We start from the raw sequence: 26,581 nt of genomic DNA, 5'->3' as shown, positions 1-26,581 counted from the left end.
TAAAATCGGGTGGCTGTGGTCAGTTGCTACGTTACGCTCGAGTGAGTAGGTTGTGTCGCTGCCTACCGTGCATTCCCGCGTTACCGCAATTTAAAAAAAATGGATACTATGTCATATTAAGGTAAATTTTCTTTTTCAATAATAATTTCTTAATATAATACAATACTACTGTGAGTAATTGATTGATATATTAAGACGCACATGTTTATGTTTCTGATAAGGGATGGAAAGCTCCTTCAAAGCTTAGAAACGTATATTTTGGCACTAATACAAGTATAGCTTCTATCTTATCAAGTTATCGAATGATTAGAACATACATACATAATATATTTTTACATAAAGTTCCTATGGTTGTTATGCTTTCATGATACATTAATTTGAACGACAAGAAATAATGCAGATTAAATTTAATATTGATGCCTAATCCAACTAGATCTTCATCATTATCTTATAGGATAAACCACTTTTAAAACAGATAAAAAACTTTTCCACTAGCAAATTCACGGACGTGAAGTAATTATTATGTTGAATGAATCTTAGATAAATAACGTTGAGTTGAGGCATCTGCCATTCTTCACTATTTATGTTGTTTATATTTCTGTCAATGTTTATCGGGTTAGCATTGACCTTCAGTAAACACTATTTCTATTTTCGAAAAAGCTTTTTCTTCTTTGTTTTGAACCTATATGCACATATTTAAATCTTTTTATAAATAATTTGAATATTTTAATAAGCTTAGGAGGTACTTAAATTCAATAAATTTGCCATCGAAACCCTACAATATCTAAATATATTATTGTATATTATATAATTATGACAATAGTAAGTCTATGATGTTTGACTAAGATTTTAATAACACTTAAATAAGAAAAAAATGACTCTAAATTTTAAGAAAGAATCTCTTAAGTGTTGTCTTTTGTACGGGGGCAATAAATACAGATAAAACAACTAGCTCTGCAGCTGTGATACTTTTGACATTTAACACCTTTTGTCTTTAGTCACCGTGAAAACGCACGCTGAAAAGCACACGAAACGTCGGTAAAAAAAGTTAATTTAGAATAATAGTTTTAATAATAATACATAGCTTTAATCCGTTCAAAAAGTGTTTTTCTTAATCTCTTAAGTGTACAAGATAGTATTAAGTTAAAGGCGGCATCACGACATAATTAAATTATAGCTAAACCACCTATTACACTTACATATTTGGACAGACGAAACATATTTTTGCTTTTAATATTATACCAAACGAAACATAAAAGAGGTTATACAAACAATCGGCTATTAAATAGTACATACTATAATGGGAAAAGTAATAGACAATTGTTATCTATCTATTGCCAATAAGACAATGTCAAGGACGGTACGTGTTATAAGTGGCGACAACAGCACTTATTATACTTACCATAAAATAAGGTTTTTATGGTAACCTGAAAAGTAATATATGTCTGTCGATTTTCTGGTGATGGTGACGATAATGATAACTCTTAAAAAAATCTTGAAATACCGATGTGACATACAGTATCGTACATACATGAACTTTGAATCTTAACTAAATTTCACTCACTATTTCTCTATAAAACTGTAAAAGTAGCTTATATTAATTTGAATGATTATGCTCAGATGCAGTTAGAATATTTGTATTTAATAAAAACTGGCTCACAAGTTTCTTAAAAAGCTAATCAAGTTGAAGTTTTTGTTATCATTTCATTGCACATTACCATACAAATTCTATAGATTGAAAAAAGTTAACACAACCGTTACTTTGACAGCTAACTTGAACCCCTAAAATCTGTTATACAAGTTCAAAATAACTTTAAAGGTCTTATGAAAATAGCCAACGTATTACCAGCTCGTACAATCTGTCACCCCAATGCTCTGAGCGTTACATTTTAATTCTCACTGCGGCGTTCGACAATGTGAGCATCGGTTTATTTTTTTATTACCTAATAATAATAATAAAGTTTGGTTGTTCAGAATCCTTTGTATTCCTCACGTTTGATGAGGGGAGGAGAGCCCTTTATCACAACAATAGGATGGAATAGTGTAATATGCTACAAAGGGGCCATGCAGGGGACGACTATAGGTCCCCTAAGTTAAATGTGTGATAACGTTTCGATTTATTGGCAGTTTTATTAGATATCTTATCGTTTAGGCTGGGATTTTTTTATTAAGTTGAGTGAGGAGTGATTGAACTCAATATTCTGAGTGCAAATGTTCCGCTCATACTATTCGTAAGTTGCATGAGCGGAATGGATTAAATGTCAACGATATTTTACGATTATAGTTATATTGTAAACCTGTCAATTCTATAAAAAATAGTGCTGAAAAACTATTTTAACTTGAATTACTATGACTGTTACATTAATTAGAGTAAGATTAGATTATATATAGTTCGATATGGCGTTGACATATCGAACGACGTTCAGTTTCGCGGTCATTTGGAGGGAAAGGCTAAATAAGCCTCCAAAAAGGTTGGTGTGCTCAGCAAGGCGAGACGGTACTTCACTCCGCTTGCAACTCTATAAAGCGCATATACGGCCCCACATGGAATACTGTTCTCACCTGTGGGCGGGGGCTCCCCAGTACCAGCTCCTTCCACTAGACCGTATCCAACGAAGAGCGGTTCGAATCGTCCATGACTCGATCCTTTGGCGTTGCGTAGAGATGTGGGGTCACTCTGCATCCGCATTTACCATGGAGAGTGTTCAGAGGAGTTGTTTGGATTAATACCTGCAGCTGAGTTTCATCATCGGACGTTGAGGCAGAATACAAAATTCCACCCGTATCACCTCGACGTCCGACGTTCCACGACTTAGCGTTTTTCAAGGCAATTTTTGCCGCGCACCACCTCTATGTGGAACCAACTGCCCACTGAAGCATTTCCGAACCAATTCGACTTAGGGTCCTTCAAGAAAAGAGCGTACAAATTCTTAAAAGGCCGGCAACGCACTCGCGAGCCTCCTGCCCGTTTGCCCCCTATTTTATAAAAATATATATATTGAAATAAAATAAAATCTTCATTTGTATTGAATATCCAAGAATATTAAATACGTCGTAGTTGCAGACTTATTTTAATATTCATACAATTACACTTTACCATATCATGTTTTAGAGGCATAGGTTTGAGTCCTGGAAAAATAACTAGACGAAAAAATCCGTCATCATACAGCAATTAAAACAAAATCAAATTTTAGTATTACTCTGAGAAAATTAATTTTGTCGTGATACATAAGGATAATAATAGTACATATATATATATACTAAACTTGATTTGATTGAAAAGAACTAGTGAATCAAGTTTACAAGGCGACTGTGTCAATGTTACGAGTCACGAGAAAATGTTGAAATGCTTTTGAAAATGAACCTAAAGATCTGTGTAGGTCGGCTGTGTATTAACTGTTTCAAATCTTAGAAATTTTCCCTTGAATACTCTATAATATGGATTACTCTACATTGATAATAATGTACAAGTGTTGGATAAGTAATACATTATTTCATCCGGTTGAATTTAAATTGGTCTTCTTTGTTTAACTTCGTCGTATGATAACACAAAATTATCTAATAGAAGAGTAACTTATTGACTTAAAACGATATCTTTCAGGAAACTGTAATAAATATATTTTAATGCTACGAAAACCAACATTAAAATATAAGATAGTATGAATAAAGTTTTAAATATTTAACGTCAGTAATATTAGTAAGTAACTGGCCAGATAATTTAAAATGAGTCACTCGCTTTATATTGCATTAGAACAATAGATATGATTGCCGCGTTTATAGCAATAATTCATTGGAAGTTATGTAAGTACCTAGGACTATACATATAGATTCTTATAATATCTTACTTTGGAAAATATTCACAATAGTACTTCTCCTTAGCTCGTGGTTCATTTGTAAAGTGTGTCTTAGAAAAGGAAGATATTTTGACTCTATCCTCGGCGCTAAATTACTTAATTATGTATGATCTAATTATCTAAAAAAAACGTTGATATATTTATTTAAAAACGTTTTCCAGTACTTTATTATTTCTTAAAATCCAAAAATGAATGTGAACTTCCTTCTAGATTTCACTGACACAAAAAAAACACAGATTTCGGCTTTTTTGGTTTAATTTGCATTCAAGTATGTACGCTGTAAAACAAAAATAGAAAGCGTTAAACGAAGTGAATTATTGACTATGGATTTGTTTATATGCCACATGCTTTAGATCAGTGGATTGTTTGTTTATTTAGCGGCTAATAAGAGCTAATTCGGTAACCACGTACTTCCATAGTATTTTTTGTTTTCGTATTTTCTTCTAGCCCGCATGCCCAACTTTATTAACTATAGTAAAAAGGGTCATAGCTAATATATAGAATTTGGAGGTTATAATTTCGGATGCAATGAACTACTATTTATATATCATAAAATATTACAATTTATTTGCAATTTGCCGTCTTAGGTTTGTCTAAATTTTTAACCATAATAAGTACTCAGTAAACAACGACTACTTTTTTCCTGAAATTTTAAACAGATTATACGAAACAATCCTCTAACACCTGTTGCATGTATGATTTTTTTTATATAATAAGGGGGTAAACGGGCCTGCGGGACGCCTAAAAAGGACAGCCATAGACACCCATTTTTAGTGGGTGCGTTGCCGGCCTTGAAAATTATTCAATTGGCATTCAACAAATTATTAATAATAATACACCATTCTAGGTTGCAAATTGCATCCATTAATTTAATTGTTTTTAATTTTATAGACATGTAGGCCTTTCTGTGCCTGACACATATTTCTAGATTTTTATGACATGCCTCACGATGTTTGCCTTAACAATAAAGAAATTTAGATGTAATAAATAAGAGTTTAAGCGTAAGCTAGGCCAACACTGGTCAAAGTTTCACTAATTTCATAACGCGAAACAAACAGGTATCCCGCTAAATAAATATGTTGCTAAATATTTATTTTGCTATATCAGTATGGATATGTTTGAGTCACTTCAGCTCAATACTCCGAAGGTCGACTCAACGAAGCAGTAACAAAATTTGCGATTCAATGAGCTGTCGCTGCCGGAGACGTATTGTTATTGCACTGACACTTCTAACGAGACTAATCCTATTTACTCTTAAAGGCCCAATGATTTTAAAACAAACAATAATGCGTGCGAAAATTGTTTATACGGTTTTTGTAAGCATTTCACAGTGGCATGACTTTTACGAAGTAATGGAAAACTGAGGCTTTTTTTACAATGTTTTAACAATCGTGGTCAGCTAGAGAAACTATGAATCGAACCCTAATGTTAATAATTGCATTTATTTTATGCAAATATTTCGTATAAATTAACTCACATATTGTTCGAATGTTGATATCATAGTTTAATTAGGCGGTAAAAATATTTTATATACTGTATATAAAGTATCAATGTACTACATACAGTTGTTGATGTATCACTATATCGCGCGATAGTTGAAAATTGAGCGGTCCTTTTTATTTATTTTTTTGGTCATCAGTATTCCTATAGCCAAAAAATAATTACACACAAACATAAGATAAAGCACAGTTAACAATTTTTACCTATTTATAAAAAAAACAAAATTAATATATTAATAATTAATTCTAAAGTTCTAAGATGCAGTGATCATTACAATATATATTTAATATAAAATAACAAAGCAACTATTATATACCAGAGCTTTTTAAATTATTTTTTAAACATTTTTTAGTTACGTTAAATATATATTTGCTGGTAATTTGTTTTATTATCTGAGGCTATACGATACATGACAGTTGCGTAAAGAGTTTGTATTAGACCGAGGAATTTGAAATACTTGGGTTTGCCTTGTATTGTATGATGAAGGGGTGTGTATGTGTAATGTGTGGGGTGTAAAAGTGGCAATAAGTCAATCCTTGCAAATAGCGTGTTAAAACATCAGGTCGTATTGTATGGTATATCAAAACTCTTTCCCAAGACTCATCATAGATATCAAATAACGTAGAACGTGCACTTATTAGATGAAGGAAATGAAAGTCTCTTCCTTCTTAGGAGACCCTTATTACTTCCTGTTGTCTTTTATCTTATACATTGTTAACACTGAACACCACCATAGTATTATGTTACCAGACATCTATATGTTACAATGATTATAATAAAGTATAAGCTGACACGGCAAACCTGGTTTTGATATATAATGCTTATTATATATCAATCAAATATATATTATATACAAAAGAACAGGAGTTGGGTAATTAATGTAAAAGGTTATATACAATACGGATTTTTTAATGCCAAATGAAAAAAGGAAACATGTGTGCGTACTTGTGTTTGGCATAACAAGATGAATCTGTATCTTACGTTCTTTACGTTTGTACAAAAAAGTTTTATTTTAACGCATTATCTAGTTAATTAAATTTATTTAAATATCACAAAAATTATTTCTACATAATTAAAGAATGGACGTTTTTTATTTTAAAATGTTGACTATGGTAACTTCAGGGTGTCGGTTTTTTGTGACGGTGTGCGCGCGCAACGTACAAATACACCCATATTATGTAGAGGTATTGCAACTACGACGGACCTTATGTATGTAGAGGACGTCGCCACATTTAAAAAAAGACTGCTGGTGCCCACGAACATAGGCTCCACCATCACGTGAATGTCGAGGCTATTCAACCCCTAGACACCACGGGCTTAGTGAGCAGACTGAAAATGACAAAACCATTATAACTAGTGAATCACTGTTAGTGCACGTTAGTATTAAGTGCTAAACAGTGAGTGAAAAAATAGAACTTCCCTTCAATAGAGACTTTAGTAGGTAACACAATGTACTATAAATATACATTAAATGCTACTTATTTTATAATTACTGCCAGTTCTCAAATCAAGGGCGTAGAACGGAAGAGAAGAACTGGCAATAAACTCTCAGCCACTCTTTTCAATCGCCAAGTTCTTTTTGTATTACACAACGTTTGTAAGGAGCTGCAGCCAGCTCAACTCATGATAAATAATAATAAAATAAATTAAAAACAAAGATTTTTCTGAGATTGTCAAAGATCATCTATCAGCAGGAGGCATGATTAAATATAGCAGCACGCACTCCCATTCATGTGGGAACAAAACTCAAATACATAGTCGAAATAACTAACACCACCTCATACACGAATTCAAGTCCGACCAGTCACCACAAGTAGCACCTATTCACGAGTATCACGCATGGCCAGCCATCGGCCCCCTCGTCATATTTTAGGGTGAGAGACAACCCGACGCATGGACGCCGAGACAAGCATTCTTTTTAGTAAATTAGATTAGAGTTAAATTACTTATTATTCTTAAGTAAGGCTAGATCGTTATGTTCCATGTCTTAGTAAAGACACATATATTAGAGGTATAAATGACCTACCGAATTCATACAAAATCATATCAGTTAACGTCATTGGGCAACCTCGATTAAACAATGCGACGCTGTAATTTGACTGATTTTGATTATTTTTGTTTAATGCACTAAGATAAATCTTTTAAAGGTATAAATGGCATGATGATGTTTTATAGTGAAATAAATTTGTAGTTGACAGTAATATTTTATATTTTCAAGTCAGTAGAAGATTATTCCTCTCGATTGACCATGCTCGAACAATTTTGCTGGGAGCTAACCCAACGGTTACTTTGCGCCAAGAAAGCTTTTGAAGTACAAATGTTTACATAAATTGAAAAGGACTGAAGCGTGACTTCAAAAATTCCTTTGAAAATACAGTATTCGGGCGATGTGTCCACGGGGATGTGGATTAATAATTTATAAACACATTAGCGTCTTTTATTGTTCGGGTTACTAAGGGTCCTACCAAACTGGTAAATTACTAACGAAAATTACTTGGACTAAATGTCAAGTTAGCTGTTTTGTAGGTATGACAGCGAGTAGGATAGCTTTAATAAATAATAAATGTTTGTCAAAAGTTGGTACTTTTCACTTCTTTGTTTCGTTTTGAAATATTGCATTTATGACAGAATTGTATATTTACTCCCGAAAATATAATTAATTTATAAGCTCTAGTCAAAAAAATGAGCAACAAGTTGGCCTATTGCGTGCGACTCACATCCCTGAGGTCGTAGGTTCGATCCTTTCGGCAGCGCACCAATGGACTATTTTTCTATGTGCGCATTTAACATTCACTCAAAGCGTGAATTAGAACGTGAGGAAACCGGTATGCCTTAGACCTAAATAGTCAACGACGTCTATCAGGCACAAGACGCTGATTATCTACTTGCCTATTATATTGAATTGATCATGCGGAACCACATGTAAATAATTTAGTTTTGAAAATAACTTGAAGGGTGCCACTTAACTTTCCAGTTAAGCGTTATTTAGTTAATATGTGTTATTTAGGCTAATAAACTATTTGATTGAGGGTTAAAAATAACAATTACAAAAATAATCAATGATTGGTCAAACACAATAAATCATATATAATTTTACTTAAGATAATTTGCACAAAAAAAAATATTAATACCCGCAATTTTGCGATGTATCCTTTATTTTTACCGTTTAAACAAGGCTTAAGAAGGCAGGCGTCGAGGCTGTCCCGTGAGAGTTGGTGCCATTATAATAGCAGTGTTTTCATTTTCACGTTTAAAAGCTTTTGAAACTTAGAGACTATGTCGACAGCATTAAAGTATGGGAGCACTTTAATATCATACGAGTACTTACTTGCGTAGCACGTAGACCATAAAAAAGAAGAATTCCGAAAGTATTCGCGTTCTTCGTTGCTATACGGTTAGTATTGCACAACTTATTTAATCTTTGGCTAGGCCTAGTGTATTGAATAAAGGCTTGTACCTAAAGTAACAGCTTCAGTCGCAGTTCTAGAAGTATTATGTTGTTATTATTGACTAGCTCAAACACAAACTTAGTTTAGCTTTTTAGTAACATACAAATATTCCAGCCAATCGAGTTTGGCGCTTAGCAGCGTTTTCCTATTAATTTTTTTTTATATAGATGTGGTACCTCCGACATATTTAATTTGTTCCGTTGCTCGTTATTTGATCTCAAAGCATTTTTCCTCATTGAAATGTCATTAATTCAACCCAAGTCCTAAAACAGTTTTGTAAGTGTTTTTAAATAAGAAAAATGTATTTATAAGAAGATACATCTATTTTTAAAATTATAATTATAAAAAGTTAAATGCTTATGCAAGCACTTTGTTCGCCACGCATTGTTCATTTCCACCTAGAGGTTGTTTGAAAAAGTTGTTCAAGAAGGTGGAAGAAACAAATCTAGTATCATTATAGGATATTGTGGAAGTAAGTTAGGCAAGTTTCGTTGAACAATTCTGATGTACGACCAGTTGCAACTTTTTCGAGGTGAACTTTATAACTTTCTCCCACATTCCCAACATCTCCTTTATATCGATTGTAGAGAAAACCTCCATTACAAACCTATTGTGGTTATGCTGCGAATGTAGTTCGTGTAACAATCAGTCAGCTTCTAAAGCTATTCCTCAACGTGTTCGTTTGTCGCTTATCCATTTCCAGCCCATATTTTCCCAGAGAAACAATCTCATCTACCACGGACACTTCAGGTTACAATCCTTCGAAGGCCATTTCAGCTACAGTCTTCTGGCTTCTTCCGTGCAGAGATTAAGGTCCTCGTGGTCACAGTCACAACAGCCAGGCCTGATCAATAATTATCAGGATGTTAAAGTGTTTCTTCCAGAACTATCGAAGGGTAAGCTTTGTATTCTCCGTCACCTCAAAGCAGCGCCGAAAAATTTCCTCGTACCACAAATCTTGTTCTCATCTCAATGCAAAATATCGCTCCCTCGTATCGTGTATTATGGCACTAAGGTATACCTTAACAAGTTACAATTTTAGCCCAACTTTAACAAAGAAGACTGACAATTGTTAAATGGCTTTGATTAATAGTTTGTAACACAATATGCTAAATTTGGTAAGCTTTTGTAGAGTATCAAGTGGATGAAATGTATACGTATCTTCGAGATTGTAAGGATTCTAAATCTGAACGGTAACTACATTTAACATTCGTTCTTTTATTCAATATATATTATATTTAATGACTACCAAAAAAATAATATGTTTTAAATCGTAATCGTAAATTATGTAATTTTGTTTCAAACAATTTGTTTATTATGTTACAAGGTATATAGATTTGGCAACATACGTTACGTTTTGCGTTTAACTTAAATGGTAATATTTTAATTTAATTATAATAAAAATGGAGTTTTATTCATCAATTTTGACGCGTCCATGAGTAAACTTTAATACCTCATCCACAAACAGTTAGCATTTTTTTCATGTATCAGATTTGCAGCAACAAAACTTTTCAATCAAGTTGTAAAAAGCTTATCGCAATTGAAATTTGAATCGAATGATATTTGAAATTGAATGTCGAATTTAATCGACTAACAATTCGTCGACAGGCGACTGCTATATCACTTTATTTTGATTTTGATTGAAATATCACTCGGCATTCGAAGGGCTTTGTGTCTCTTATTTAGTCTGTGGCTTTGCACTAGTTAAAAACGGATTACTTTAACAGATTTGAAATTTAAAGGGGGACAAATGGTTGGCACAATCGAAAAGCAAATACACGAAATTATTTAAAATATATTTGAGGGTTAATATGTTCTGAATATGATTAAATTTTAGTAAAATATTTTCACAAATTTTGTAAATAGGTCTTTCCTAAACAGACTTCGTGGCCAGCAATCGTAGGCTTATCCCCTAGCTAGGTTGTGAACCAATGAGTTCTAATCATCACCTTATAATTCGAATTTTATATAATCACGTTTATTGCTTACCTTGGCAACTTTGGCTCAGATTTTTATTAAATGTCTATAATAGTACAGTTAACATTTATATATGCACTTGTGTCACATATTAAAGTGAACGAAGTGGAAACTATGTCAGGTAGGACACGTAAAATTTTATAAAGTATACTTACAAATTAATGGTTGAACCTTAACTTTCGTACCAGAATACTTTGTGTAATACTCACGCAAGACATTCAGGTCACGAAGCATGCTAAGCCAGAACTCATTACACGAGGATACATGTTTTATTATATTTGCAGTTGTTGAAAGACTTGGAGCTTGGACATTGCTCTGTTAAGATAATCACAATAAAGCTGGTACCATTATCGTTTATCGTGAGAAAAAGTACCATTACCATTTTATAACTCTGAAAAATTATTTATCATACAGTTAAAATGTAAAAGGTCATTGACATCAAAATTACAAGCTCATTGGAAAATTTTAAATATAACACGAATAACAAGACGCGTGTTCTTGCATCTTGATCAGTGATTAAATCTATACAAAGCCTAGGGAATTGGTAGCAGTTAAATTTAGTGAATGGATATATTTTGTTCATTACGATGTATTTGGAATATTTAATTACCTATACTTTAGGATTGCTGACGCATAGGCTTGTTGGCCTCTCCGTTTTATAAATAAATAAAACACCATTAAACTACACAACATACTTACACATACACAATGATATTGTAAGCATATACCGAATACTTGTCTTAATAAAAACCCTTATTTAATAAATGTAAACTTAACTCTATAAAAATAATATATGATTGTCTGATAATATTGTTTCAGATCAAAAGATGATGCGATGACTCACATCCAGAAGACAACAAACATGGACGGCAATTTGCAAACAGAGTTCTCCTCGAAGCCCAAGCGAGGAGTCTACCTCTCTAAGGGCCTTGCTTTCGTCATATTCATTATATTCACCCTAGCATTAATAGCTACAGCTTTCATTGTTTATAACTTCGCCGCCTGTCCAAGGACAGACCAGTTAGCAAATGTTACAAAATACGAACTTAACCACTGTGATCAAAATAAACTAACAGTTATACCTTTAAGTACTGAATCTAGTAAAAGCGTTACGAACTACGAAATAACTACGAATACTGTAGAAACGACAACTGAAGTTGAAATAAACAAAGTGATTGACGTGCGGTTACCAAATAGTATCAAACCAGATCGGTATTACTTAAAACTGACTCCGTATATATTTGATAGCAACTTTACTTTCGATGGTGAAATAAGTGTTGTTATAACAGTGAAAAATGATACAAATAAGGTAACATTTCATGGTGTTGAATTAGTGTTTCATACAATTGGACTATTTAAGAAGGACGATGGGAAAGAGATCGAGATAAAGCAAAGGACGGAGGATTTGGAAAGGCAGTTTCATATTTTGGTAACTGCGGAGACTTTGAACGCGGGACAGCAATACGTTTTGAATATAACGTATACTGGAATTTTAAATGATAATCTCCATGGATTTTACAGGAGTTCATACGAAGAAAAAAAGGACAAACGGTAAGGTTTTAGATAATCATAATTTTATAAAATACATCTTAAATGTATTCGCATTTCTTCTCTGTTTATTATTTAAGTTTTCAATATTAATAACGCATTCAGTAAATATATAGTTTAAAATTGTTAACTGGTCCAATCCAGTGTTGAATCCAGGCATTGATTGTTTCGCTGAACTTAAAAATTTAAAGCTACTGATGCAACATATAACTTAATAAAAACATATAACTTAAAATCAATTGTAGGGACCTGGTCCTAGTCAGGTCGTAATTAACCATTATTTTATTTACATAACAAATCTATGTTGTCGCTGTTTTGTTCTTTATTATCAACAAAGTTTTATAATAAATAATAAAATATGTTTATTCATTTTAAGTTCAATTTCATTACAATGTGTAAGATTTGGGAACCCTTTTAAGTAAAAAATATACCTGTGTCAGGGTTTCCAGCTCTTTCATAACAAACTTAGTTATACATTCCTTAAAATATTTAATTTATATATAATTTAGTTACATCTTCTATTAACTTTTTTTTTTCTTTTTTTGTTATTGATTTTTTACTGTTATCAACACACTGGAGTGCATAAGTGAGTATGTGAGTGAGTGAGTGAGTGAGTGAGTCAGTGAATCAGTGAGTGAATGAATAAAGTCTGTACTACATACTAGGCCTCAGAAGAAGCTCCAACTCTGCGTAGGGTATGTTCATGAGCCAGTCCTTTAGTCGTATTTTTAGATTGTAGACGGTAAGCGGGTAGATGTTAAGCAGCCTATTTAATTTATTATAGATGTAGTTTGCTTGCATATTGCGTCTCGCAAAATCATTCCTAACGGTCTGACCGACGACAACATCCCTATTTCTTTTTAAGAACAGCCTACTATCAAATGGTAGTGCTCTGTGTGATTTTAAAATTAGACTCAGGACATACAGTTTCCTAACGGAAAGTAATTGGCTGGGATGATAAAGCTCTTCCGATGGGAATCTGTATGGCCGGAACAGCATGACCTTTAATAGAGCCCTATGTTCCCGTTCCAATTCCAAAAATTTTGTTTTATTGGCCGTTCCCCATATTTTTATGCAATATGTCAGTACGGACTGAACAAGTGCTATGTAAATTCTTTTAAGTATTATATCCGATGTAATATGTCACAAAATTTTAAAAATATATGTTAGTTTCCTTAATATACCAGTCATGGACTCTATATGGGGATACCATGATAGTCGCTCGTCTATATGAATGCCCAAATATTTGATAGAGCTAACTTTTGATATTGGAAGACACGGACAGTTACTGTCTCTTTACATATCGCAGTGATGTATTTTAATTTTAAAATCATTAGGTAGTTGAGTTCGATCAGAAATTCTGAAACATACATAGTTAGTTTTCTCTTTATTGAGAGACAAAAGGTTAAAATCAAGCCACTTTGCAATAGTTGTCAGTCCAACTTCCGCTGATATGTTTACCTCTGCCCAGTTAAGCCCTGTGAAAAGTACAGCCGTATAATCCGCATAGGAAAATATTTGCCCGTGATCAAGTTTTAGATTGCTTAATGCATTAATATATATTAAAAATAATATTGGACCTAATATGCTTCCTTGCGGAACACCATAGGTGATTTCCAATTCATCACTCGTAATCTCCTACTTTCACTCTCTGTGTTCGCCTTGAAAGGTAAACACAAAATAGCTTTAAGGGTCTATGTATCTCTAATGCCTATATGCTCCATTTTATGTTTTTGTAAAGCTTGTTAGTATAGAAATGTTTTGCATTAAGATCCTAGTAATATTTTTATATATTATACTTGGGAGTAATAAGAGGTAACGAATCAAAGATACTTAAATAAAATAAAATAGTCCTTACAAATCGGAAACTTCGGCTATTGTTTTCATTAATATTCAGAGCGCGGCGTTGAACTAAACATTTAGTAAGTTTGACGGTCACTTACGTTCTATTGGCAATCCTTCCGGAATAGTAATGCCTTTTTTAATTGAGATTGTTTTATTCCTTGTATAAAACTTTTTGACATCTTAAACATTTTTTATATTTACGTTAATGTTTATCCGACTATAATGAGCCGTTGAAAAATATTGTTTGTTCTACCATCTCTTTCTACCATTTGCAACTACCTCCAATAATTACTGATTTTTTGTTACCCTTTTTTATAAGCGTTTGAAAAGTGTTCGTTTTTGCGTATTTATACTTGTGTGACAGTATATTTAACAAGGGTAATAGACCTTTAATACATATTTTAAATATAAAACTTAAACTAAAAATAAAATAAGTGGAGCTTAGAGTCTAATGTCAAAACTTATTTTTTCAGGTCTCAAGTTGTTTTGTTTTAGTGTTAAGAACTCGTGTTACGTCTAAAATAATTTAACAATTTTTATTTGAAACCTTACAAGAACGTACCTATTAAAAGGAATCTTAAAAGCAACTTTGCGACAGATGGATAGCGGTGACGCAGTTTCAAGCGACCGACGCGAGAAGAGCATTTCCCTGTTGGGATGAACCAGCGCTAAAGGCCAGGTTTACGATCAGCATCGCTCGACCTGCAAATATGAGTTCGATATCGAATATGAACATCGTTGGACATCAGAGGCAGTAAGTAAATTAACAATAAGTATAAGAAAACATACATTTGTTTCCAGTATATTTCCTCGTTAGTAGTACTACAAATCTATCGTATCAATTATCATTTTACATATAACCAGTCATATATGATACATAATACGGTTACATCACCATATAAAGTTACTGCGTTTGTTTTCGTAATAGTATTTGAGAAATAATTAAAATAAGACAGACCCAAGACAGACCCACAAAAAATTTGCATTAACGACATGTCTACTACGACTATTGATGTCGTTGAGCTATCAAAATCAAACGTAGCGTAGAATCTTTCAGTAGTGTCCTTCAACCCTTTTCTCTGGGAGAATGTGAAACAAAAATTGATCGCACCATTTCAATGTGATAATGTAAGTCCATTTAGGCAAAGAAGTATTATGTTTGTTCGATACCCATCATGACGTTTTATGTCGCGTATCAATGCATGTTGTACTAAAGATGGAATGAATCGTGCCATCTCTAGTAAATCAATTAAAACAATGATTCAGACCTATTTGTATTATTGATTAGGAGTTATAGTCTACAGCTTATATTGCAATTGATGCAAAAATAATAATAATTGAGCAGTATTGTAAAATTGGTCTAATAAAGAAGCTGGGTTCCCGGTCCCGTGTACCGACAGATTTTTCTTTTCTGTTTCGCGAATGGTGAAGGTATAATTTGTCGCCACAAATAATTGTCCCAAAGATCAGAGTCGTGGGTACCGAAGTCTGTCTCGGTACCAGCCTATTAAACGACCAAGTTGTAGCGTTGTTGCGCCGCGTTTTGAGTAAAAACATTGTTATAAATAATAATTAAAAAAAATGCGTTTCAGTGACCACCTGGATAGTTACATATGGGACCATTATGCTGAAACTCTTCCTATGTCAACTTATCTTGTCGCATTTGCGGTAACCGACTTTGGTAATATGAGTCGCGATAACTTCTCCGTATGGGCGAGAAAAGACGCTCTATCCTCTGCAGCTTATGCCTTAGATATTGGCCCGAAGATACTCAAGTTCCTGGAAGATTATTATAAGATTAAATTCCCCTTGCCGAAGATTGACATGATTGCATTACCGGATTTCAAGGCCGGCGCCATGGAGAATTGGGGACTGTTGACATTTAGGTAAATATTTAATTCACTTTATAAGTTTAGCCTTTTTTTCCAGATAACCATCTTATTTTCTGTAGATTACGGTTTTTAAAATAACGCCTTAAACTCGAATTTATTTGAACCGCTCGATGTGTTTTTTTACCATAGGCCTGCTCGAAATCATGAAAAGCTTTCTGCGCCTGACCTCGTGGTATTAGCCAACTATGAAAGTTATAATATTAGAGACACTAAAGACTCCTTCTTTTAAAAATCCAATAGGTTTTCACTTACTGCCGTACTTAGCCTTCATTATCGACTCTGAGTTCTACCTTAATATACTAAATAAAATTAGAATTTAGCCATTAAAATATCGACCGTTGAATCGATATATAGCCGTCGCGACTTAACCAGACTGAAATGCAAGAAAAATTAATAACATTTAAACATACATATTGTATAGGGTTGACCTAGTGGCTTCAGCGTGCGACTCTCATCCCTGAGGTCGTAAGTTCGATCCCCGGCTGTGCACCAATGGATTTTCATTCTATATGCGCATTTAACATTGGCTCGAATGGTGAAGGAAGACATCGTGAGGAAACCGGCTTGCCTTATACCCAAAAAGTCGACGGCGTGTCTCAGGCACAGAAGGCTGATCACCTACTTGCCTATTAGATTAACAATTGACCATGAAACAGATACAGAAAATCTGAGGCCCAGATCTAAAAACGTTTTAGCTCCATTGGTTTATTTTTATATATACATACAACATAATATACGTAAGTATACAAATTTTACTAGTGGTAAAATGGCATAAATAGCAAAGTAATGTTTGAGTTTACCACAGAGGGCTTGACAAATAGTGGTCAAAATTAATCGTAAATCAGGATGAGGGTGTCAATCGATTACTAGCGTGACGAGAAGGCTAATTATCTATGATCATCAATCACGTTTTTGCCCTTGGGGTGAGACAATTGTGTAGATGAGCATTTTATATTTTAAATGCCAGATGAACACTTGGTATATTCTGCTTTTAGATTATTATAGTCAGTTAACAATCAAACCAAAATGATGGGAATGTAGAGCGTTAATTGAATGATGGTACTAATAATAAGTTTTAATAATGCAAGAAAAAATTAACGCCTGTTAAAATATAGATTGCAAATATTTCTTCTAATTGTGGTAATAACCCATTTGTACATTTTGGGTTGCACTTTTTTTTCGAAACATGTTTCTAAACAACTTATGCCATTGACAGCTCAATGATTTCTCAGCCGATGTCTAATATTTATTGCAAGAATATGGTACAAAAAGGTGGTACAATAGTAAGTTCGCATATTCTGCAACACACAATGACGCGCAAATATGTCTTTAAAGGAGTTTTACATTTTACATTATCAATCATATGAATTGGTCAATTCTTATATTATATGTATCGTACTACAGTGTCTCACGCAAATAATCATTTATTGAATAATATTTTTTTTCCAAAAGTAATACACCAAGTCTTAATAATTATTTTTACTAAAATTATTGTAAATCTTAATATCCATACAAAAGGTGTTTTTCCTACACAGTTCCAGATTGATTTTTGGCACAGCCAATTTCTTCCCACGTCTACTTCTTACTTCGACTTCTACATTCGACTTAAAAATATATATACATACGACATATTATGACGTATAGTGTACTTTCTAACATTAGTTAGTTGCTTGCTAGAGAAAGATTCCCAGGCATATTTAGGAGAAGATATTCAAACAAGCATTGTGTATTATTATTTAGATTGAACTATTGAATTATTTTCAGAGAAATAGCAATGCTCTATGACAATGGCGTTTCACCAACTACGGCAAAAGCTAGAGTGGCTGCAGTAGTCGCCCATGAGATTGCTCACCAGTGGTTCGGGAACTTGGTGACGCCAGCCTGGTGGTCAGATATATGGCTCAACGAAGGATTCGCGAGCTATGTGGAGTATGTTGCTGTTGATGCTGTAAGTAACATTCCTATATATGAATAATTATTTGTGTCCCAGCTCTGCTATGTTTATGATTTTTCTATGTTTGCTGGTACAGTTAAGGAGTGAGGAATATCCAAACATCGTCAACGTTTATTAGTAGTGTAATCTTTCTAAATATTTAGTACAAGAATAAATCTTACTTTAAAATTAGTGGATAATTTTATTTTTTTAAGCTATGCATTATATATATATATATACATATATATTACACGCTACGGCTCTCCAACACGTGAGCCTGGGCATGCATATTTTGTTGCATTGCCTATAAATAAAAATTGAACTGGAAGTGTCATATTGGAGGCGGATGCTGAGGGAATCCCTCGACAGCTAAGAAAACAAACGTGACCATACTAAGACGGTTACAGATAAAATTTCATTTGACACTTTGTTACCAACGCATCCTGTGTTTTTTTGGACATTTAACACGGCGAGATACTGAAAGTCTAGACCTCCTTGGTAAAGTAAAGGCTCTTATAGGTCTTACCATCACCTAGGTACTGAAGCTTGCCGAAGATAGGGGAAAGTAGATGAACTCATGTATCGCCACTAACATGACCTGCAGAATTTAGGACTGTGATTGAAGAAGAAGAAATAAAAAGACATCAATACAATTAGCACCATTATTCTTACAATATATGTTGTATACAATGTGCTTGTGAAGGTTATCCTACTTTTATAATGGCCAAGAGCTAATCAATATTGATTAAGTATTGATTGTGATCTAATAACCAAGACTATTATCTGATTCTTGTTATCGTCGGAATTTAAATTACTAAAATACAAATTTGTTTATTTTTTCGCTTGTATCCTATATCACCAGTGTTAGAAAAACATACGAAACGACTTAGGAGCCTTCTAGAGATTATTAGACTATTAGAATGTAACATATGCTTTAAGGCCAATAGCAGACCCTAAGGCATGGTAGGTGTGCCATGGGCGGTGGTTAGAGTATGTTCCAGCTCAGCGATTCCCTTCTTGTTTGCCATATTAATAATGCTTGAAATATTAATAATAGAATGTTTAATTATTATGTACCAAAGCAGGGGTTCCACTTATCTACACTAAGAATCATTTTTAATTAATATCTGGCTCTCAATGTACGTCTTAAATCTATTGTTTTCAGGTAGAAAAAACTTGGAAGTTGATGGAAGTTTTCGTGCTAAATGAAGTTCAAAGTGTATTCAAATTGGACGCACTAACCTCGTCACACCAAATATCAGTCGAAGTTGGTAATCCAGAAGAAATAGGAGCAATTTTCGATAAGATATCTTATGGAAAAGGTAAAGAAGTAGAACAAGAAAACAGAAGATACATAAAAATATATATTTTACAATAACTGATTGCACTAACGGTTGAGATTGTATTTTCTACTCGAATAAATTAACAATTTTGTTATGATACTATGTAAACAATGTTATATGTTGAAAACTGAAAAAAAATAATTGAACTAAATTCTTTATTCGACAAGGCCTATTTATGTTGGTTTTGGACAAGTCGTGAGCTTAAAATTTTTATGACATTGCCTCAAAGCATGAGTGAATTATTTCGTTGTTAGTAAGCATTCAAGGAATTGTATTTCGCGAGAACTCAAAATAATAATATTACTCAATTATGATTAATCAAGATTCTGATGTGTCATTATGACAATTAACTATTTTAGGCTCAGCAATACTTCGCATGATGAATCATTTTCTTACGGATGACGTATTCAATGCCGGCATCACAGACTACTTGAATGCAAAGAAGTATGGTGACGCCGAGCAAAAGGATCTGTGGAGCGCCCTCACAAATGCCGCTAGGGAAAGAGGCAATAGTGATCTAGATGTCGCCGTCATCATGGACTCATGGACTTTGCAGACTGGCTTCCCAGTTTTGACTGTTACAAGAGACTATGAAATGAGAACTGTAACGTTTAAGCAGGTACCTCCCTTAAAATAAAAGTCTGTAGTCGCTACAAGTTACGGGGGTTGTGATTATACACAAAAAAGAATTTATTTCAAGAAAACTTCTCTTCAAATGTGCTGAATTTATTAATTTAAAAATGCAAAGATTTGTATAGGTATCTTCTAGAAGGGGTGTAAACATTTTGTTATATTTGATAATGATAAACTGAATTAGAGAGACGACGTATATAATGTTTTCAGGAGAGATTTATCCTCATCAACGGGTCTGTGGACGATCAGAAACCAGTGTGGTGGATTCCAATCTCTTATACTACCGCTTCCGAAAAGGACTTTGAGTCGACTCAACCAAAATTATGGTTAAAAGGAGAGAGGTCGTCAGTAGTTAAAAATATGTCTATTGCCCAAAATGACTGGATTATTGCGAATATACAACAGACAGGTGAGTTTGAACTTCCGAATCTATGATACGTACAGATATAATATCATTTAAGTTACATTATTAATAAAAATATGCATAATCTACTGTATTTCCAAATATTGAAATAAACGCCATGGAAAATTTCAAAATGACAGGCAGAGTTATTGCACATTCTTCTCTTCCGTTCTACGCCCTTGATTTGAGAACTGGCAGTAATTGTTAACTAAGAAGAATCATTTTCGTTACTGACTCTCATAAGTGTACAGTACAATCTACATAAATAAAGTATAAATATGAAATATCTATAACATTAAATCCCTTAAATAAAAAGATAAATCAGTGGCGCTACCACCTTTTTAGGCATGGGTCTCAGGTTTCTTTATCTATTTCCTGATCATTTGCCAATCTAATAGGCAAGTAGGTGAACCTTCTATGCTTGATACAATACGGATCTTTGATTGACTAACTGCTCACTATTTAATGATTGAGTCTAAACCTGTTTCACAATTGTAAGTCGTCATGAAGTTTATATATATATATATTGAAAATTTTACAGGATTTTACCGCATCAATTACGATCAAAGGAATTGGGAGATGCTTATAAAAATTCTTAATGATCCAAAGAGGTTCGAGGAGATTCATCCAATAAACCGGGCGCAGATAATAGATGATGCGATGAATTTGGCCCTATCCGGTCGTTTGGACTACCGTATAGCCCTGGACATAACTAGTTACTTGAAACACGAGAGAAGTTACGTACCCTGGAAGTCTGGGCTGGTAGCACTAGGTTATATAGACACGATGTTATCCAAAGGAGCTTTTTATCTTGAATACCAGGTAAGTAAGGTTTTCGTATTTCTAATACCAATCGTTTTTTTCTTTAATCCACCACTATTTTAAGCGAATTGCGATCTTCAAATCAATCTCAAACAAGCATGTACAAAACACCTAATTTCTTATAAATAAAAACTCAATTAGTCTAATTGAACTCTTAGCTTTTTATGAAATTGTTTTTACCCTGTAATGAAAAGATCTTCAAATGGTGAATTAATAGATTTTAAATTGATATTCGCTGCCAATTCTCAAATCAACGGCCCAGAACTAACGATAACAACTGGTTAGGAACTCTCCGTCAGGCTTTCTTAATTACCGAGTTTTTTTAAAGCTGCTTGTAACGAGTAACGACTATTACACAATATTTACTGCTCTACGTGAGATATTAAATAATAATTATTTATTTATATCGTATTTGCCTAATTCAATATTAGAATTATAATTTTAAATTATTTTTTGAACACGTGTGTTGTTACACCCTCTATATATGATATATAGTATTCTCAAGTTAATTTTGTGTTAGGTACAGCATAAAAATGAAATTACATTTAACCAAAATATAGTTTGTCGTTTCAAATAAATATATTGTATAGATAAATTGAAATATCCATATTATAAAATAAATAAGTTTCACTTACTTAAATAATATAAAAATGTTTAGCCAAAATCTATAGTTTTCATAGATTCATTTCCTCATTGTTTATTGCCGATAGATGGCGTTACGTATACCATAGCTAGCTATAAAGCTATAATAATTTATGAAGCTTCCAAGATGACGAATAATTTATTTTCTGTGTGTTTTCCATAATCATGTTATTTAAAATTCTTAACGTTTTATAACATTTATGTGTACCAATAAAGATAATATAATATCTATGATATGTTATTAAAGTATTTTGTAATATTATTTCGTCTAAATATCCATTTAAGAACATATAAATATTTTATTGCTAAATGAAGCAAGTTTTTTATTTACTTTTTTGGACAATTAAAAACTTAAACTGATAGGGTAGTTCAAACAGGCGTCCTATTTTTTCGCATTCTAAAATACTAAATGTTTAGTCTTATATTTAAAAAACAAAAATTAATTGTAAGTTGTGTGACCACCAAAAGGTAATGTAATATTTTCAGCGTTACGTTCTACGTCTATTAAACGGGGCAGTTAAGGACCTCGGCTGGGAAGTCTCCACCAACGAGAGTGTAGTACGCGCACAACACAGAGTCGATCTCCTATCAACTGCTTGTCACCTTCAACAAGTGGAATGCTTGGAGCATGCTGTAAGAATGTACACAAACTGGATGCTGACTCCAAATCCTGATACATTTAACGAGTAGGTTCTTCTCTCAGGTTATTACAGTATCTTGTATGCGGAGGTCTTCGAAAAGGCACTCTTTCTTTAATTGCTTCTGCTGAACAAACGCTTCAACAAACTTAACCATTTATCACACAATGCCTGTGTGTTTTTTTTTAAATATGGCATAAACTGAAGATAGTTCGAGAGAGATATTTAGATAAACTAACAATGCAATAATTGCTAAGAGTCAAATTAACTCTTGCTTGAGAAAATTAATTAATAATGTCTAGAATTTTTTATAAGATTTTATTACTTGATACCTTTTTTGTTCTTGACTAACATTGTTTTAGCAATTTTGATGATTTTTTCTGATTAGGTTGGTCATGATGATTGATAAGTATATTTAATTAGTGTATTTATTTTTTATTAATGATTCATATAAACATAATATTATATTATCTACATAGCAAAATGCCAGTGCAGCTGGGGCTTCCCTGTATGCGCTCATGAAATTTGTAGAGTTAATTTAGTAAAAATTCAACATGGAAATCAGTTGTTTTGTGCTATAATATATCCAAACTTCACAATAGATAGACAATTACTATGTGAAGGAAGGCAGCTGTCTTTCTTCTAAAAGAAGGATACCTACTCGACATATAACCTTTGACTGGCCTGTAGGCTCCAGTGGCTTAAGTCAAGTTATGCTATGAAAAACATCAAATAAAAAACCAAAACAGACACAACTTTTACGTTTAAATACTTACTTTTTACAGAATTCACGCTGATATAAGAAGCACTGTATATTGTGTTGGAGTTCAAGCTGGCGGGGCACGTGAGTGGAACTTTGCTTGGGAGAGGTTCATGACAGCCAGTGCGCCCTCGGAGAGGGAACTTCTGCTGTCTGTTCTAGGATGTACCAGGGCGCCATACTTATTATACAGGTATAAATTTGTTGTACAAACAATGAAAAGTCATATGTATGAATCCTGATATTAATCTGACAAAAATCAATTTATTTAAATTACGCAGAACAACTTAAAAAAACTCATTGGTATCAGATTATTAGTGATTATTACTCAAAGGATTTGCCTGCATCATCACCGCTAAACGATAAAAGTTGATAAGTAAAATAAATTGGCATAGGTATACTATAATGCAAACCGACATGAAGATCTAATAAATATATGACATAATTCCAGCAGAGGCTACTTACTTATCTTTGAAGAAAAAATACCAATGCAACACACGTCGCAATGTATTTGGCCAAGTATTTTGGTTACTTCACTGATTACTTTATTCCAATGTCTATTAATATTTTAACAGATACCTGGAGTTATCCTTACGAAATGATAGCGGCATACGGAAGCAAGATACAGTGAGAGTGTTCTCAGCCGTTGCCAGTTCGTCTATCGGAGAACCCATCGCATTTAGTTTCGTCAGAGACAATTGGCAGAGACTTAAGGACTTGTAAGCATAATTAATTATATTTTAAATATGATGATGAGTAATATGATAGAAGTAATCTATGGAATTGAGACTCTGAAAATACTGAATTGTTTTCGTAAGTTCTTTCGCCACTTGCTTTATTACTCTGGCGTGTCTAACGAACGCCGTCGGCTTTTTGGGTCTAAGGCAAGCCGGTTTCCTCACGATGTTTCACTTCACTGTTCGAGCGAATGTTAATTGCGCACATAGATTGATAGCCTACGATCTACGACGAATCTACGACCTCCGGGATGAGAGACGCAAGATGAAGCCAACACTGCTCTTATTGTCATCAAATAGATATTACAAATAATTTATACTCACTTCAGAGGTAACATTAACATTACAAACCGAAATTGAATGCATCTATTTCTAAAATTCCGTGCTAATTTCATAATCTATGAAAATTCATGTCTTTGTCTACTCTGTGCAAAAATACCGTCACATTTTTCCGTTACACGCCATCTTTTTCTTGTCCCTACCACGGTAAATTCGAAGAGATTCGTAGCCATTAATAACAAAAGTATATAATAATGATAACAATGATAGTATTAATCGTATTATAGTTAATGAAATTCTGTAATAATCTTAGTAGTAATAAGGTAAAATGAAATAATTTTATTATTTGTATTCATGTCTATGATGATAAAAGCCACTTCTTACGTGTGTACGCACACTTTTTATTTGATTAATTTTGTTTCAGTGTTGGTTCTGTATCAACTATGAATTCAATACTGAAGGTAGTTACGAGAAGAATAAATCAAGCTCATGAATTTGATGAGGTAAGGAATTGTGTCTTTTAGATGTTTTTTATTAAAGAAAACTTATCGCCTAAGAATTTACTGAATCTTCTAATCAGAAAAGAATGGTTTCATCGAGAAGATTCAGTATGAAGTCATCTTCAACGTCAGGTTCGAGTAGGGCAACTAGTACCGTTTATACTATACCAAACAAGATTTGATCCGAGTTGTCAATAAAGTAGGATTTTGCCTTTTATGGGATTTCAAGGCCTCATGATACTAATACACTTAATCTTTGTCTAGTTAAAAAGATTTGTATCGTCCTACGACAAGGAGCTTGGGCGTCCAGTGCAACAAGTTCTCGAAAGAACAGAAACAAACGTGCAATGGATGAATAGGAATTATAAAACTATCGTTTCTTGGCTCCTAAAAGCTGATAAAGAATTCGTTATTGATCAGTGATATGTGAAATATAAGGTTTTGTAATTTTCCTTGTACCAAAGAGCCTTTTGCTCTTTCACCAAATTTATGTAAATCACGCGAAAGTCGTATCGTAAAAAATATTAAGTAACTTTGCATAGTTAATCATATATTACGTTAAGTTAATGGAATACTCAAACTTTGCGTAGTAGACGTTGCATTCTACGGCGTAGCAGTGTAATGATAAATATGCTTAGCCAAATTTTGTAATGTACCTGTCGTAATATTTTTTACTATTTTTAGTGGAATTTACATTTAATAGCTTAAATATATACAAAGGTTTACTGACACTGTATATATATTTTTTAAACGAATATATCATAATTATTGATTAATTTCATAATGATTTTGTAGAAATATATTTGTCAGAATAATTTTCATACGTTGTTAAATACGAAAATTGGTATAGTAGAAATAGCTAGTCAACTTTGATGACTCGTAAAATTCCATGACAAGTATTTTTCTTGTCCCCAAAACTTAATTAGATTGGGTTATAGTATGTAATTTAATTATATTGTACTATCGGTGTTCATATATTTACTTATTAAAACATTTTGTAATTCTCACCTTATGTAAATATAAATAAAAAGTAATTCACAATTATGTTGTTTTATTTGTCTTTATTTTATGTATAAGCATTGTTCGTAGCATGGCCAAATAATGTCTCAGGCCATCGAAAATGTTCTAAAGTATCTCAAAAACAATATTTTGAAGCGATTTTTATATTAACCAAATTATAAATACATAAACTAAACTATAATTTTTATGCTCTTAGATACGCATATACATTGGTTGAGACAAACGCACATTCTCACATATGGCATACAGATATATACATAAACACATTTTTATAGCTAATTCTTATATTTTTAGTTTCTTTATGTAGGATGTGAGAGAGAGCAGTGTTGGCCAAGTGGCTTCAGCATTCGTCAGGCACAGAAGGATGATCACCTATTTTATTAAAAAATTATCATGAAACAGATACAGAAATCTGAGGCCCAGACCTAAAAAGGTTGTAGCGCCATTGTTTTTTTTATCTACGGTGAGTTTGGTGGCCACCATACTGAGATGCCTGCTTTGTGGGTTACCTATAGGGGACCAACAGAGTTTTTTTTTTTAAATTAATTTATTACGTACCTAAGCATTAAATCTGATATCAGTACACTTTTGGCATATATGGCTGACGGATAACTTAACAGCTGCCAAGCCTGTTAGCCCATCCTCTTCTTTTTTCTTTTCTTCTTCGTTTTTGAAAACAATATTTTTTTATGATATATAATATTTTTTATGATAGGCCAAACGAGGCTGCGGAACGACCAAAAAGGGCAGTCATCGCAGCCCATAGACATCCATTTTTAGTGGGTGCGTTGCCGGCCTTTGAGGGT

The 26,581-nt window shown here is 33.2% G+C and overlaps 1 protein-coding gene across 1 annotated transcript; it reads left to right on the top strand.

Annotated features, from left to right (window-relative positions):
* Positions 1–40: 40 nt before the first annotated feature.
* LOC123710960 (aminopeptidase N) lies at positions 41–25,756 on the top strand. The gene is made up of 14 exons (XM_045663304.1): positions 41–121; positions 11,600–12,331; positions 14,772–14,927; positions 15,766–16,059; positions 17,830–18,013; positions 19,164–19,320; positions 19,701–19,960; positions 20,185–20,383; positions 20,919–21,199; positions 22,328–22,527; positions 23,265–23,432; positions 23,815–23,958; positions 24,680–24,758; positions 25,020–25,756. The coding sequence occupies exons 2-14, from the start codon at positions 11,616–11,618 to the stop codon at positions 25,176–25,178; spliced, it is 2,997 nt and encodes a 998-aa protein (XP_045519260.1). The 5' UTR covers positions 41–121; positions 11,600–11,615; the 3' UTR covers positions 25,179–25,756.
* The last annotated feature ends 825 nt before the right edge of the window (positions 25,757–26,581 follow it).

This window comes from Pieris brassicae, chromosome 6 (genome assembly GCF_905147105.1).
Source record: "Pieris brassicae chromosome 6, ilPieBrab1.1, whole genome shotgun sequence".
In the NCBI taxonomy this organism is placed as follows: domain Eukaryota; kingdom Metazoa; phylum Arthropoda; class Insecta; order Lepidoptera; family Pieridae; genus Pieris; species Pieris brassicae.
The sequence above is the reverse complement of the archived record's forward strand: the minus strand, read 5'-3'. Positions and strand labels throughout refer to the sequence as shown.